The 12650-nt window shown below is 41.9% G+C and overlaps 1 protein-coding gene across 1 annotated transcript in view; it reads right to left on the reverse strand.

Moving 5' to 3' along the window:
• LOC134341435 (F-box/LRR-repeat protein 20) overlaps positions 1-12650 on the reverse strand; it is a 243019-nt gene that overhangs the window by 154950 nt on the left and 75419 nt on the right. Inside the window, exon 2 of the mRNA XM_063039288.1 lies at positions 5004-5058. Within this exon, the coding sequence (XP_062895358.1) occupies positions 5004-5058 (55 nt within the window). The remainder of the gene's footprint in view (positions 1-5003; positions 5059-12650) is intronic.

Here is a 12650-nt window from a genome sequence, read left to right on the forward strand (position 1 = left end):
TACCATGGAACTCATCTTGCAAACGGCTGCTCACAGGCAAGTGTTTAAGCAATACTGTTCCAAATCCGGGGCAGAGTGGCTACTTGGGGCTCACGCTGCCTTTTATCGTGCGCTGCTTTTTTTTTTGTAACAGTGAAAACACCTTCTGAAAGCGAAAACAGGGTACTAATGTAGGTCTTTCGTAACAGTGAGGTTTCGTAAAGCAAACGTTCGAAAAGTAGGGGACACCTGTATAAAGTTTGCTGATGACACAATTATTGTAGATCGTGTCTCGGGTAATGATGAGTTTGAGTACAGAGAGGAAATTAAGAAGCTGGTGGCATGGTGCGAAGACAATAACCTATCCCTCAACATCAGCAAGACAAAGGAATTGGTTGTTGACTTCAGGAGAAGTAGCAGACCGCACGACCCAACTTACATCGGTGGTGCGCAAGTGGAACCGGTCAAAAGCTTTAAGCTCCTTGGGGTCAATATCACAAATGACCTGACTTGTTCCTGTTACGTACCCCGTAACTGGGTTGCCAAACCAGCAGAAATGGATCACTCAGTTGGAGTCTGGAGTACTAGAACTAAGAAAGTTTTATTAAAGAAACAAGCAACACAGTAATCGAAAGGATAATAAATGCAACAGTTCAGTGATGGTAAACACACATGTGCACAGCATTAAGATAACAGCATCAATCAAGCTCTACCGTTGTCTAGGGGTAAATGACCAAATTTCAAAATGACTCAAAGTTCAGTCCAGTTAGTAGTTCAGTTCGCAGTAATCGTTGCCATGGCGATGGACAACGTGCGGGAAGAGAGAGAGACAGAGAACAGGAACAACTCATCATTCAGCACAGCTTCACTCACAGACCAGCGAGATGGCTCACAAGCAACTTTTGGGCGGGTCCTTGGTGATGTCACCTGAGGTCACCGACTGTGACCCCTCCTCCAGATGCGGTCGATCCTCTGCAGTGAACCCGGCACCCAGGCAAGGGCGGACACACACCGGGTTCCCGCTGATCGTACCTTTCCACCCCGGGCGTTGTCTGATACTTCTCACCCACTCGTGAGAGGCGCACCGCTTCCAGGGTCTCGTTACCTCGGGTGGCGTGTGTCCCTGTCTTGGCGAACCTGTCCCTTTTTATCCCCCTGCTGGGGTATCGCCTGTCCATCACTTCAAACAGTTCAGGGTTCAAAGGGGGAGCCGCTCCAGACAGCTCTCTCTCTCCCACGTCCCTTCATTACACATCTCCAGACGCTGCTCCATTGTTCCTTATCTCTCCTTCCCCTGAGGGCAGGTGGCAGACCAACTGCTGATGCCACTGATGCTAGCCCAGGCCAGCAAACATCTTAATTTTATGTGTATTCTCGTAACATTCCAAACAAGCAGAGTCCACTGCCAAGAAGGCCCACCAGCGCCTTTACTTCCTGAGAAAACTAAAGAAATTTGGCCTGTCCCCTAAAACCCTCACTAATTTTTATAGCTGCATCGTAGAAAGCATTCTTCTAGGGTGCATCACAACCTGGTATGGAAGTTGTCCTGTCCAAGACCTAAAGAAGCTGCAGAAGATCGTGAACACGGCACAGCACATCACATAAACCAATCTTCCGTCCTTGGACTCACTTTACACCGCACGCTGTCGGAGCAGCTCCGCCAGGGTAATCAAGGACATGACCCAACCAGCCAACACACTTTTCGTCCCTCTTCCCTCCGGGAGAAGGCTCAGGAGCTTGAAGACTCATACAGTAGATTTGGGAACAGCTTCTTTCCAACTGTGATAAGACTGCTGAGTGGATCCTGACCCGGATCTGGGCCGTAACCTCCAAATATTTGCACTACCTTACTTTCCATTTTTCTATTTTTTATTTATGATTTATAATTTAGATTTTAATATTTACTAATTTTTACTATTTTAAATATTTTTAATATTTAATATTTGTAATCCAGGGAGCGGGAAGCGCAGAATCAAATATCGCTGTGATGGTTGTATGTTCTAGTATCAAATGTTTGGCGACAATAAAGTATAAATATAGGTGTCTCAGCGCTCAGCTTTCCACAAAATCTTCTCCAACTATCCCTTCTTAATTACTCTCCTTGCTACTGCTCTTTCCTTTTTATACTCCATAATATTATCTAACACTGGGTACTTTCTTAATTTCCTGTAAGCTCTATTTCTGTTTCTTACTGCTATATCACAACTTTTATTCCACCACAGAACTAATGCTCGAGCCTTATGTACATTCCGTAGCGGAATAGTCAACTGAGCAACTTTATGAATTATAGAACAGAGGGATTCATTCCAATCATCTGTGGAGCCCTCGCTATTAATCTCTTCTATTATATCCACAGCTTTCTCCTGGTACCTAGCAGACCTCTCCTCAACTTCTATGATTAAATTTCTACCAAATCTAGATAATATAGGATAGTAATCACTTTATACTTTATACTTATACTTTATTGTCGCCAAACAATTGATACTAGAATGTACAATCATCACAACGATATTTGATTCTGCGCTTCCCGCTCCCTGCACTTCACACTTCCTAGTGTGTATCTGTCCATAACATCCCATTCTGCAACCCTAGCTAAGTTTGAGGAAGTGATAGATAAGTCTAAGTGACTAGAAGTATTCTTTACAATATTAAATCTTGTAGGCCTTCTGTCATTTAGCAGTACCATGTTGTATTTATCTAGAAACTCCTCTACTACTGCTCCATTACTATCTTTATTTTCACTACCCTATATAGGATTATGGGCATTGAAATCTCCAACCCAGATTACAGGGATTTTACCTTATTCATAATTTCATCCAAATCTGATAACATCATATTACCTAGATTATAAAAGTTAATCAAAGTTATTTGACCATGAGAGCTCCAAACCTCCACAGCCACAATTTCAAGGTTAGATTTAAAATCAAGTCTTCTAAACTGGAGTCCTGTTTTTATGAAAGTTGCACACCCTCCACCAGATTTACCCGTTCTGTCAGCTCTCAAACTATCATATCCAGGGATCACAAAATCTAAATGAGGCTTTAACCATACACATCAATTCAGGCTTGTCTTTAGAAGTTCCAACACATCTTTTTAATTCTTGACCATTTGCAGATAAACTTCTTGCATTCCACTGTAATATTAAAACATCCAAATACTAATTATTGGCCTCTTCATCCACATAAAGCTCCTCCGTACTCTCTGATCCCGACAACTGGGAAGTATTCAGAGATTGTTTGTCTGTCATATACTCAAGTAATTTTTCCGGCGAAATCTGTTTTATATCAAGGAATCTCTCTGCAGCTCCAACAACTACTTCTATCATATCCCACCTCTTGCTGTACTTTTAGCTCCGACCAGTACATCAACAACAAACGCCTAAAACGCCTGTTTTGTATATGGGGCCTTGAAACTATTCTGTAATTTGGACTCTCAGCACTGTCAATCAACAGATAAGTCTGGCTCCAGCCTCTCTTGTGTGGGGGTATCTGAATGACTATATCCATTCTGTAAGGGAAAATGTTAGTTAGTTGGTGGACCAGGCAGGAACAGTCACAGTCTGTTCCTGTGTGAGCAACTAACTGGGTAAGCCTCAGGTACTTTGAATAAAGAGTTTGTAATTATACGCTCTCTGAGAGACTTTATCCGGATTCGACTTCCACACATCGATAGGATGTAAAACAGGGCTGAGAAGTGGCAGATGTAGTTCAACCCAGATAAGTGTGACGTGGTTCATTTTGGTAGGTCAAATATGATGGCAGAATATAGAATTAATGGTAAGACTCTTGGCAGTGTGGAGGATCAGAGGGATCTCAGGGTCCGAGTCCATAGGACACGCAAAGCTGCTGTGCAAGTTGACTCTGTGGTTCAGAAGGCGTTTAGTGTATTGGCCTTCATCAACTGTGGGATTGAGTTTAAGAGCCAAGAGGTAATGTTACAGCTATATAGGCCATTGTGTGGGCATGTGGCCAAGTGGTTAAGGCATTGGACTAACGACCTGAAGGTCATGAGTTCCAGACCCAGCCGAGCAACATGTTGTATCCTTGAGCAAGGCACTTAATCACACATTGCTCTGCGACAACACTGGAGCCAAGCTGTGTGGGTCCTAATGCCCTTGGACAACATTGGTGTCGTGGAGAGGGGAGACTTGCAGCATGGGCAACTGCTGGTGTTTCATATAACCTTGCCCAGGCCTGCGCCCTGGAGAGTGAAGACTTTCCAGGAGCAGAACATGGTCTCACAAGACTAATGGATGCCTTTAATTTAATTTAATATAGGACCCTGGTCAAACCCCACTTGAAGTACTGAGCTCAGTTCTGGTCACCTCACTACAGGAAGAATGTGAAAACCATAGGAAGGGTGCAGAGGAGATTTACAAGGATATTGTCTGGATTGGGGAGCATGCCTTATGAGAATAGGTTGAGTGAACTCAACCTTTTTCCCTTGGAGCGATGGAGAATGAGAGGTGACCTGATAGAGGTGTATAAGATGATGAGAGGCATTGATCGTGTGGATAGTCAGAGGCTTTTTCTTAGGGCTGATAAGGCTAACATGAGGGGGAACAGTTTTAGGGTGCTTGGAAATAGGTACAGAGGGGATATCAGGGGTAAGTTTTTTACCCAGAGAGTGGTGAGTGGGTGGAATGGCTGCCAGAGACTGTGTGGAGGTCGATACAGTAGGGTCTTTTTTTAGAGACTCCTGGTTAGGTACATGGAGTTTAGAAAAATAGAGGACTATGGGTAACCCTGCGTAATTTCTGAAGTAAGTACATGTTCGGCACAGCTTCGTTAATGTTTGCCTCTCTTGTACCTCAGCAACAATGCATGCATTTCCAAAAATGGTGGTAATTAATAATAATTCTTGAAATTCTCACCTCCTAGACACTGAATCAGTTGATTCCACCAGGGACAAAAACTAGACCTCTATTAGTCTACATTATTTACTTCTTCAATCAGTTTAACCACTGGGGACAAACTGGATCAGAGCTCCAAAAAACGTTAGGAAGGTATTTAAAGAAACCTTACCCTGGAGACTTGGGCAGAGCGACACAAGGTGACTACATCCAGAAAGGAGAATATTCTGTGGAAAGAGACAGAAATTGAAACAGAGCCACACAAAAATAGAAACGGATACACCATCAGTTTCATGTGCATGTAAGTTGTGCTGATTATTGTAAATGCAATTAACTCCCATATTAATAGTATACAAAATAGCTTCTAATTTTGTTTTTTACTGTAATAGATCAGGTATCTGGTTACATCAAGTGGCAACCCACAACTCTCATTTTATGGTTATAGGTCAAAGGGCTCTGGCTTTGAACAGGAAGGCCAATGTAATCAGAAAATAAAGACAAAAGCTGTCATCTCTGGTAATTACTTACAGTGTTCTTCAAACTCATTTAAACCATACAAAATGTTTACTTGATTATTGGAGAAATAACTTCAGTTTACCTGGCAACTGAGGCAATAACTTTGAATTCAATATGCTAGATTAGCCTCTGATCATATTTCCTGGTCACCAATATTTCTGTTTCTATTATTGCATGGTTCTGGTGCTACCATTATTTTCCAGTGCTGATCCACCAGTTACATAAAATCATACAAAATATAAAACACAGAAATAAGCATACATACTGTAATGTTCAATACTTGAAAACATACCTAATTACTACTTTCAGATTCTCAGTTGAAATGTTTTTAAGTACAGTGTAGATACTGCATATCTAAATCACAGAGTATTTCATGACAAACATGAACCTATGCTGAGCCATTTCTAAACACGTTTGAAGTATTTGATCTAAATTGTGCAGCAAAATGATATGAATAATTTATTGGCTGAACCCTATCTCCACTCATTTTCAAGAACCTTTTGTGCACCACCTCGAAGTGCCTGCCTAAGGACATAAAAATGCACTATTTTATTGGCGATGTGCTCTTGAGAAAAGGCAATGCCCTGGGCCACAAGAACATAAAAAGTGGAAGAGCAGAATTCATGTTGGCACTGTGAGCCGCAAGTTCATAAATCAGGACCCTAAGTAAATGGTGGAAAGAGCACATTACGTCACAAACTAACCACTTGCCTACCCCATCAGACTTCTCCTGCCCTAAATGTGATAAATTCTGGATCCATTGTTAACCTTACCACCCAGCAAAGAACTCATCAATCACAAGACACCACCCAAGAATATATAAAAAATAATTTTTTTTCACGGGTTCTGGCTCTGCAAATGGCAGCAGCATGCTAATCATGCTGATCAGAAGATTGACACAGTTTAGATAATTGTACTAATTGTTTTTGCAGAGCAGACTTAATGGCCTAAATAGTCTGATTCTACTCCTATATCTAATGGTCTAAGCAATTCCATAAGGTTTCAAAATAGTGAAGCAACAATCAAGAATATTCATTCAATAATAAATCAACCTGCTCTACTCAAGTAATATCACAATAAGGAAATATCAGTGCTAATATTTTGATCATGTGACCATTCACCTACAAAAAAGATCTTTGATATATTTTGTAATGCATTTACCTAACAGCTTTAACACATCTAGATCTTTCACAGTACTTCAAGATTCAAGCTGTTAAACTTCAATACCCGGCAACAAATTGACATTTGGATAAACGTCTTAAGTTTAGTTAAAAAGGTGAGTATTGGTGCTTTAGCACAGAATGGTAACAGGCATCTTAAGAATAGGAACAAGAGTCCAGGCCGAGACCCTTCGTCAGGACTAACTGAAGGAAGAGTTAGTAAGAGATTTGACAGTGGGAGGGGGAGGGAGAGATCCAAAATGATAGGAGAAGACAGGAGGGGGAGGACAGGACAGGAGGCCTAGGGAGAAAGTAAGGGGGGGGAACCCAGAGGACGGGCAATAACGGATGGGGTACGAGGGGGTGGTGGGGCATTAACGGAAGTTAGTGAAGTCAATGTTCATGCCATCAGGTTGGAGGCTACCCAGACAGAATATAAGGTGTTGTTCCTCCAACCTGAGTGTGGCTTCATCTTTACAGTAGAGGAGGCCATGGATAGACATATCAGAATGGGAATGGGATGTGGAATTAAAATGTGTGGCCACTGGGAGATCCTGCTTTCTCTGGTGGACAGAGCATAGGTGTTCAGCGAAACTGTCTCCCAGTGTGCATAGGGTCTCACCAATACATAGAAGGCCACATTTTAAAGCATTATAGAAAAACTTTGATAAATCATTATACTACTAGAACTATGTGAGCTTAAAGGCCCAGGTTTTGGCCTCATATGTTCAGGTTCCAATGTTCCCTTGAAATTTAGAGTCTTGTTTCCTCTGCATCCTTAATCTCCATCAGCATAGGTGCAACATAAGACTGTGTACTTAGTCCCTGCTTTACTTGTTTCACACCTGTAACTGTGTAGTTAAGTATAGCTCCAACACCATGTTCAAGCTGCCTTAATGACTATCGCCTAGTAGCACTCACATTTACAGTAATGAAATGCTTTGAGAGGTTGGTCATGACTAGACTGAACTCCTGCCTGCAAGGACCTGGACCCATTGCAATTTGCCTATCACTACAATAAGTCAATGGCTGACGTAATCTCAATGGCTCTCCACTTGGCTTTAGGCCACTTGGACAACACAAATACCTACGTCAGGATGCGGCTCATCAACTCTTAACACCTTTTAACACCATCATTCCCACAATCCTGATTGATAAGTTACAGAACCTGGACCACTGTACCTCCCTCTGCAATTGGCTCCATGACTTCCTACCTGGAAGACCACAGTCAGTACGGATTGGTGATAACATCTCCTCCTCGCTGATGATCAACACTGTTGCACCTCAGGAGTGTGTGCTTAGCCCACTGCTCTACTCTGTATATACACATGACTATGTGGCTAGGCATAACTCAAACACCATCTATAAATTTGCTGACAATACAACCATTGTTGGTAGAATATCAGGTGGTGACGAGAGGGCGTACAGGAGTGAAATATGCCAGCTAGTGGAGTGGTGTCGCAGCAACAATCTGGCACTCAATGTCAGTAACATGAAAGAGCTGAATGTGGACTTCAGGAAGGGCAAGATGAAGGAACACATACCAATCCTCATAGTGGGATCAGAAGTGGAGAGAGTGAACAGCTTCAAGTTCCTGGATGTCATGATCTCTGAGGATCTAACCTGGTCCCAACATAATCGATGTAATTATAAAGAAGGCAAGACAGCTGCTATACTTTATTAGGAGTTTGAAGAGATTTAGTGTGTCAACAAATACACTCAAAAACTTCTATAGATGTACAGTGGAGAGCATTCTGACAAGCTGCATCACCGTCTGGTATGGAGGGTGGAGGAGGTACAGGACCAAAAGAAGCTGCAGAGGGTTGTAAGTCTAGACAGCTCCATCTTGGATACTAGCCTACAAAGCACCCAGGATATCTTCAAGGAGTGGTCTCTCAGAAAGACAGTGTTCATTATTAAGGACCTCCGGCACCCCCTCCAGCACCCAGGGCATGCTCTTTTCTCACTGTTACCATCAGGTAGGAGGTACAGAAGCCTGAAGGAACACACTGAGTGATACAGGAACAGCTTCTTCCCCTCTGCCATCTGATTCCTAAATGGACTTTGAACCCTTGGACACTAGCTCACTTTTTTAAAATTTATGGTACTTCTGTTTTTGCACATTTTTAAAATCTATTAATATTACTTGTTTACTTATTACCATCTTTGGACACTATCTAATTTTTAAATATATAATATTGCTGATTTTTGCATGATTTTAACCTATTCAATATTTGTATACTGTATAAAGTATACTGAATAACATTTATTTTCTTCTGTATTATGTATTGCATTGAACTGCTGCTGCTAAGTTAACAAATTTCACATCACATGCTGGTGATAAAACTGATTCTGAAGTTCGCTGATGACACCACTGTCATGGCTGAATCAAGGGTCATAATGAATCAGAATATAGCAGGGATACTAAAAATCCAGCTGAGTGCTTCAACAATCTTCTAGTGAATGTCAGCAAAACCAAGGAACTGATTATTGACTTCAGGAGAAGAAAACCAGAGATACATGAGCCAGTCCTCATCAGAAGATCAGAGATGGAGAGAGTCGGAAACTTCAAATTCATCTGTGATATTATTTCGAAGGACCTTTCCTGAACCTAGCATGTAAGTGCAATTACGAAGAAAGTACGACAGCACCTCTACTCCCTTAGGAGATTGTGGAGATTTCGAAAGACATCTAAATCTTTCACAAACTTCTATACATGTACAATGGAGAGTTCATTTACTGACTGATCATAGCCTGGTAGGGAAACATCAAAGCCCTTGAACAGAAAATCATACAAAAAGTAGTAGATAAAGCCTAATTCATCACAGGTAAAGTCTTCCCAATTACTGAGCATAATTACATAGACAGTTGTAGGAAAGCATCATCAGGGACTCCCGCCACACGAGACATGCTCTCTCATTATTGCTGCCTTCAAGAAGAGGATATTGGAGCCTCAGGACTTCCAGCATGAGATTCAGGAACAGTTATCACCCCTCAACCATTGGGCTATTGAAACAAAGATAACTTTACTCCAATTCCAGACATCCCACCCTGCAACAACTCATTTCAGGGAGGTAGCACCATCAATTTGCAGGAGACTCCCAGAACTTCCGGGAGAGGTGGGATGTCTGCAATAGAGTAGCTCCTTAGCAGCTAGCCAGCTAGTTTAAATAATGTTAGCCATGCTAATGAACGAATGACACCTGTTAAACTCACCTCAACGTGTCTTTTACAGTCTTAACCCACCATGGGCAATAGAAAAGTCACTGTTGCAAACAGTGCAGCGAGCAACACTGTCATCATTTTTGACCCCATCAGGCAGGGGTACACTTTAGGGTAGTCTGGGGTGACTTATGTTTTATATTTTCTTTTTTTGGAACACTCTGCCATGGTGTGCACGTGCGCTCTCTCTCTCTCTCTCTCACTCGCTCTTGCTCTCTCGCATTCTCTCTCTCTCGCACTCTCATTTTCTGTTGCTCGCTCTCGTTCTCTCTCACTCCCTCACTCGCTCTCAAAAAAATTGATTTCTGGGATATTGCATATAATTTGTGGGCATCAGGGAGCCACTATTAATATGCAGGAGACTCCCGGAACTTCCGGGAGAGGTGGGATGTCTGCAATTCACTTGCTTAATCATTGCACTGTTCCTACAACCAATGGACTCACTTTCTAGGGCTCTTCATCTCATAGTCTTGATATTTATTGTTATTATTTCTTTCTTTTAGTCTTCTGCACTCTAGCTGATTGCCCAAGTTGGGCGGTACACTTTTGGTTCTGTTATGGTTCTTATTCTACAGATTTAGAGTATGCCCACAAGAAAATGAATCTCATTGTTGTATAAGGTGCATATATGTACATTGATAATAAATTTATTTGAACTTTTTGAACATTTTTTTTGGTGTGTGCATGTGCGCGTGCCAGTCTGCGCATGTGCATCTACATGTGCCTGCGTGCGAGTCTGTGATAATGTCTTTCTCATGCCTTTACAAGGCGTGGAGCGAGACAGAGAGAGACTGTGTGACGTGCCACTCCTCACACAGACATTTTCACAGTATTTTCCCTTTATTTTACGCGGTCGAGTTGCGTTCTCGACACTCAACCCAGCACGGATGGAAAGCGTACTCGCGAGCGGACCCGACTGGTTTTGAACCTGGGAACCTCCGCTCCCGGGTCCGGCGCCGATTTCATTGCGCCACCAGCCAGCCCGAACTTGTTGAACTTTGATACTTACTAGATTCACTCACAATCATTCTGTAGTTTAAGTACAAAATTAAACGCAGATCAGAGTATTAAAGGAATAACCATTTGATAATGGGGTACCATGGTAGGATTGCAATTAACAAGATGCTATTATAGCTCAATGTAGTTATTCCTGTGTTTGTGTGAGTGTCCTCCAGGTCCCTGGGTTTCCCTCCATAGTCCACATATGTATCAGTTAGTAGCTTAATTGGTCATTGCCCTGCACATTAGGCTAGAATTATCCTTGTGAGTTAAATTGATGGGAGCTAGCTAGCATACCTCAATGGGCTGGAAGGGTCTGTTTTATGCCGTATCTCTAAATAAATAAAATAAAATATTCCAGAAATCAGGGATGTGATGCTGAGGCTTTATAAGGCACTGTGAGGCCTCAGCTTGAGTATTGAGAACAGTTTTGGGCTCCTCATCTAAGAAAAGATGTGCTGGCATTGGAGAGGGTTCAGAGAAAGTTCACAAGGATGATTCTGGGAATGAAAGGGTTATCTTACAAGGAACATTAGGTCTGTGCTCACTGTAATTTAGAAGGATGGGGCGGGGGGGGGTGGTGGATCTCAGTGAAATCTTTTTAACATTGAAAGGCCTAGACAGAGTAGATGTGGAAAGCATGTTTCCCACAGTGGGGGAGTCTAGGATAAGAGGGCACAGTCTCAGAATTGATGTGCATTTGATAAAGTTTTAAGGATATTGGGGGACGTAAGAAAGGATTCCTGGACTCTCGTAAATAACGGGTTATAATTAAGTGCCATCCAGTGTGTACTCTGTTCTGTGAAAGTATGCAGAGTCTGTCCTTGTGACACGTTGAAGGGCTGAAGGGGTTGGGGGGTGGTTTTCAGACCCTTGTGAGGAGGGGTTGCTTGGACTTCTGTCTGGGTGGTCTGCCTGTGTTGCTTTCAGACTGACAGTTTTGCAGGAGTTAGGTTTTGTAAATTGGGTTCTGCTTTTCTGTCTTTGTAAGTTAGTCCCATAAATGCTCTTAAATTAGACAAAGGTTCAATATGACCTTGCAATTCTTGTTTCACCTTGCACGATGTGGTAAAACTGTCTAAAAAAAATAGGAACTACCTCATTGTGCACAATCTCGGTTTGATGGCTTTTGCCTTTAAAGGGTCTCGGTTTGATGGCTTTTGCCTTTAAAGGGTCTTTGTCTTAAAATACCACTGTTGCTGGGCTTGTGACTATGAGGGTAACTAAAACTTGTTTCTTGTTACATGACATAAATGATATAAAAACTCTGTGTCTATGAGGGTAGCTAAAACTTGTTTCTTGTTACATGACATAAATGATATAAAAACTCTGTGTCTATGAGGGTAGCTAAAACTTGTTTCTTGTTACATGACATAAATGATATAAAAACTCTGTGTCTATGAGGGTAGCTAAAACTTGTTTCTTGTTACATGACATAAATGATATAAAAACTCTGTGTCTCTGTACTTTGTGGGAGAGAGACCACTGGTACAGATCCCGTGTGTGTCCGAGAAGTGCGCTCTCTTTCCAGTAGCAAGCTACTAATAAAAAAGAAGTTGCTTTATCTCCCTTAGTACTGTGTTCATGCATCTGGTAACAGGTGATAATTAGAAGTAAGGTTTTAACACTTGGCTAAGGAATCTGCCTTCAGCTTGTTTAGATTAACAACTCACAGCTGTCCTTTTGGAAACAATACGAGGGCTAAATTCACACAGGCCACACTCAGACAATGTCTCACGGCTTCACACCACTGAACTAAGTTCTCACCTTTAGTTTTAACGAAAGGGAGTAACTGATAAAGGCTAGACAGAAACATTCCTTTCTTTAATTAAAGCCATGATTTAGTGTACTCTCTTATCTAAGTAATTAAGTTTTGCTCTAACTGATTTGTTGGGAATATCCGTTAAGCTGAGTGTTCTTTG

The sequence above is a fragment of the Mobula hypostoma genome (genome assembly GCF_963921235.1).
Source record: "Mobula hypostoma chromosome Y unlocalized genomic scaffold, sMobHyp1.1 SUPER_Y_unloc_4, whole genome shotgun sequence".
NCBI classification, from domain to species: domain Eukaryota; kingdom Metazoa; phylum Chordata; class Chondrichthyes; order Myliobatiformes; family Myliobatidae; genus Mobula; species Mobula hypostoma.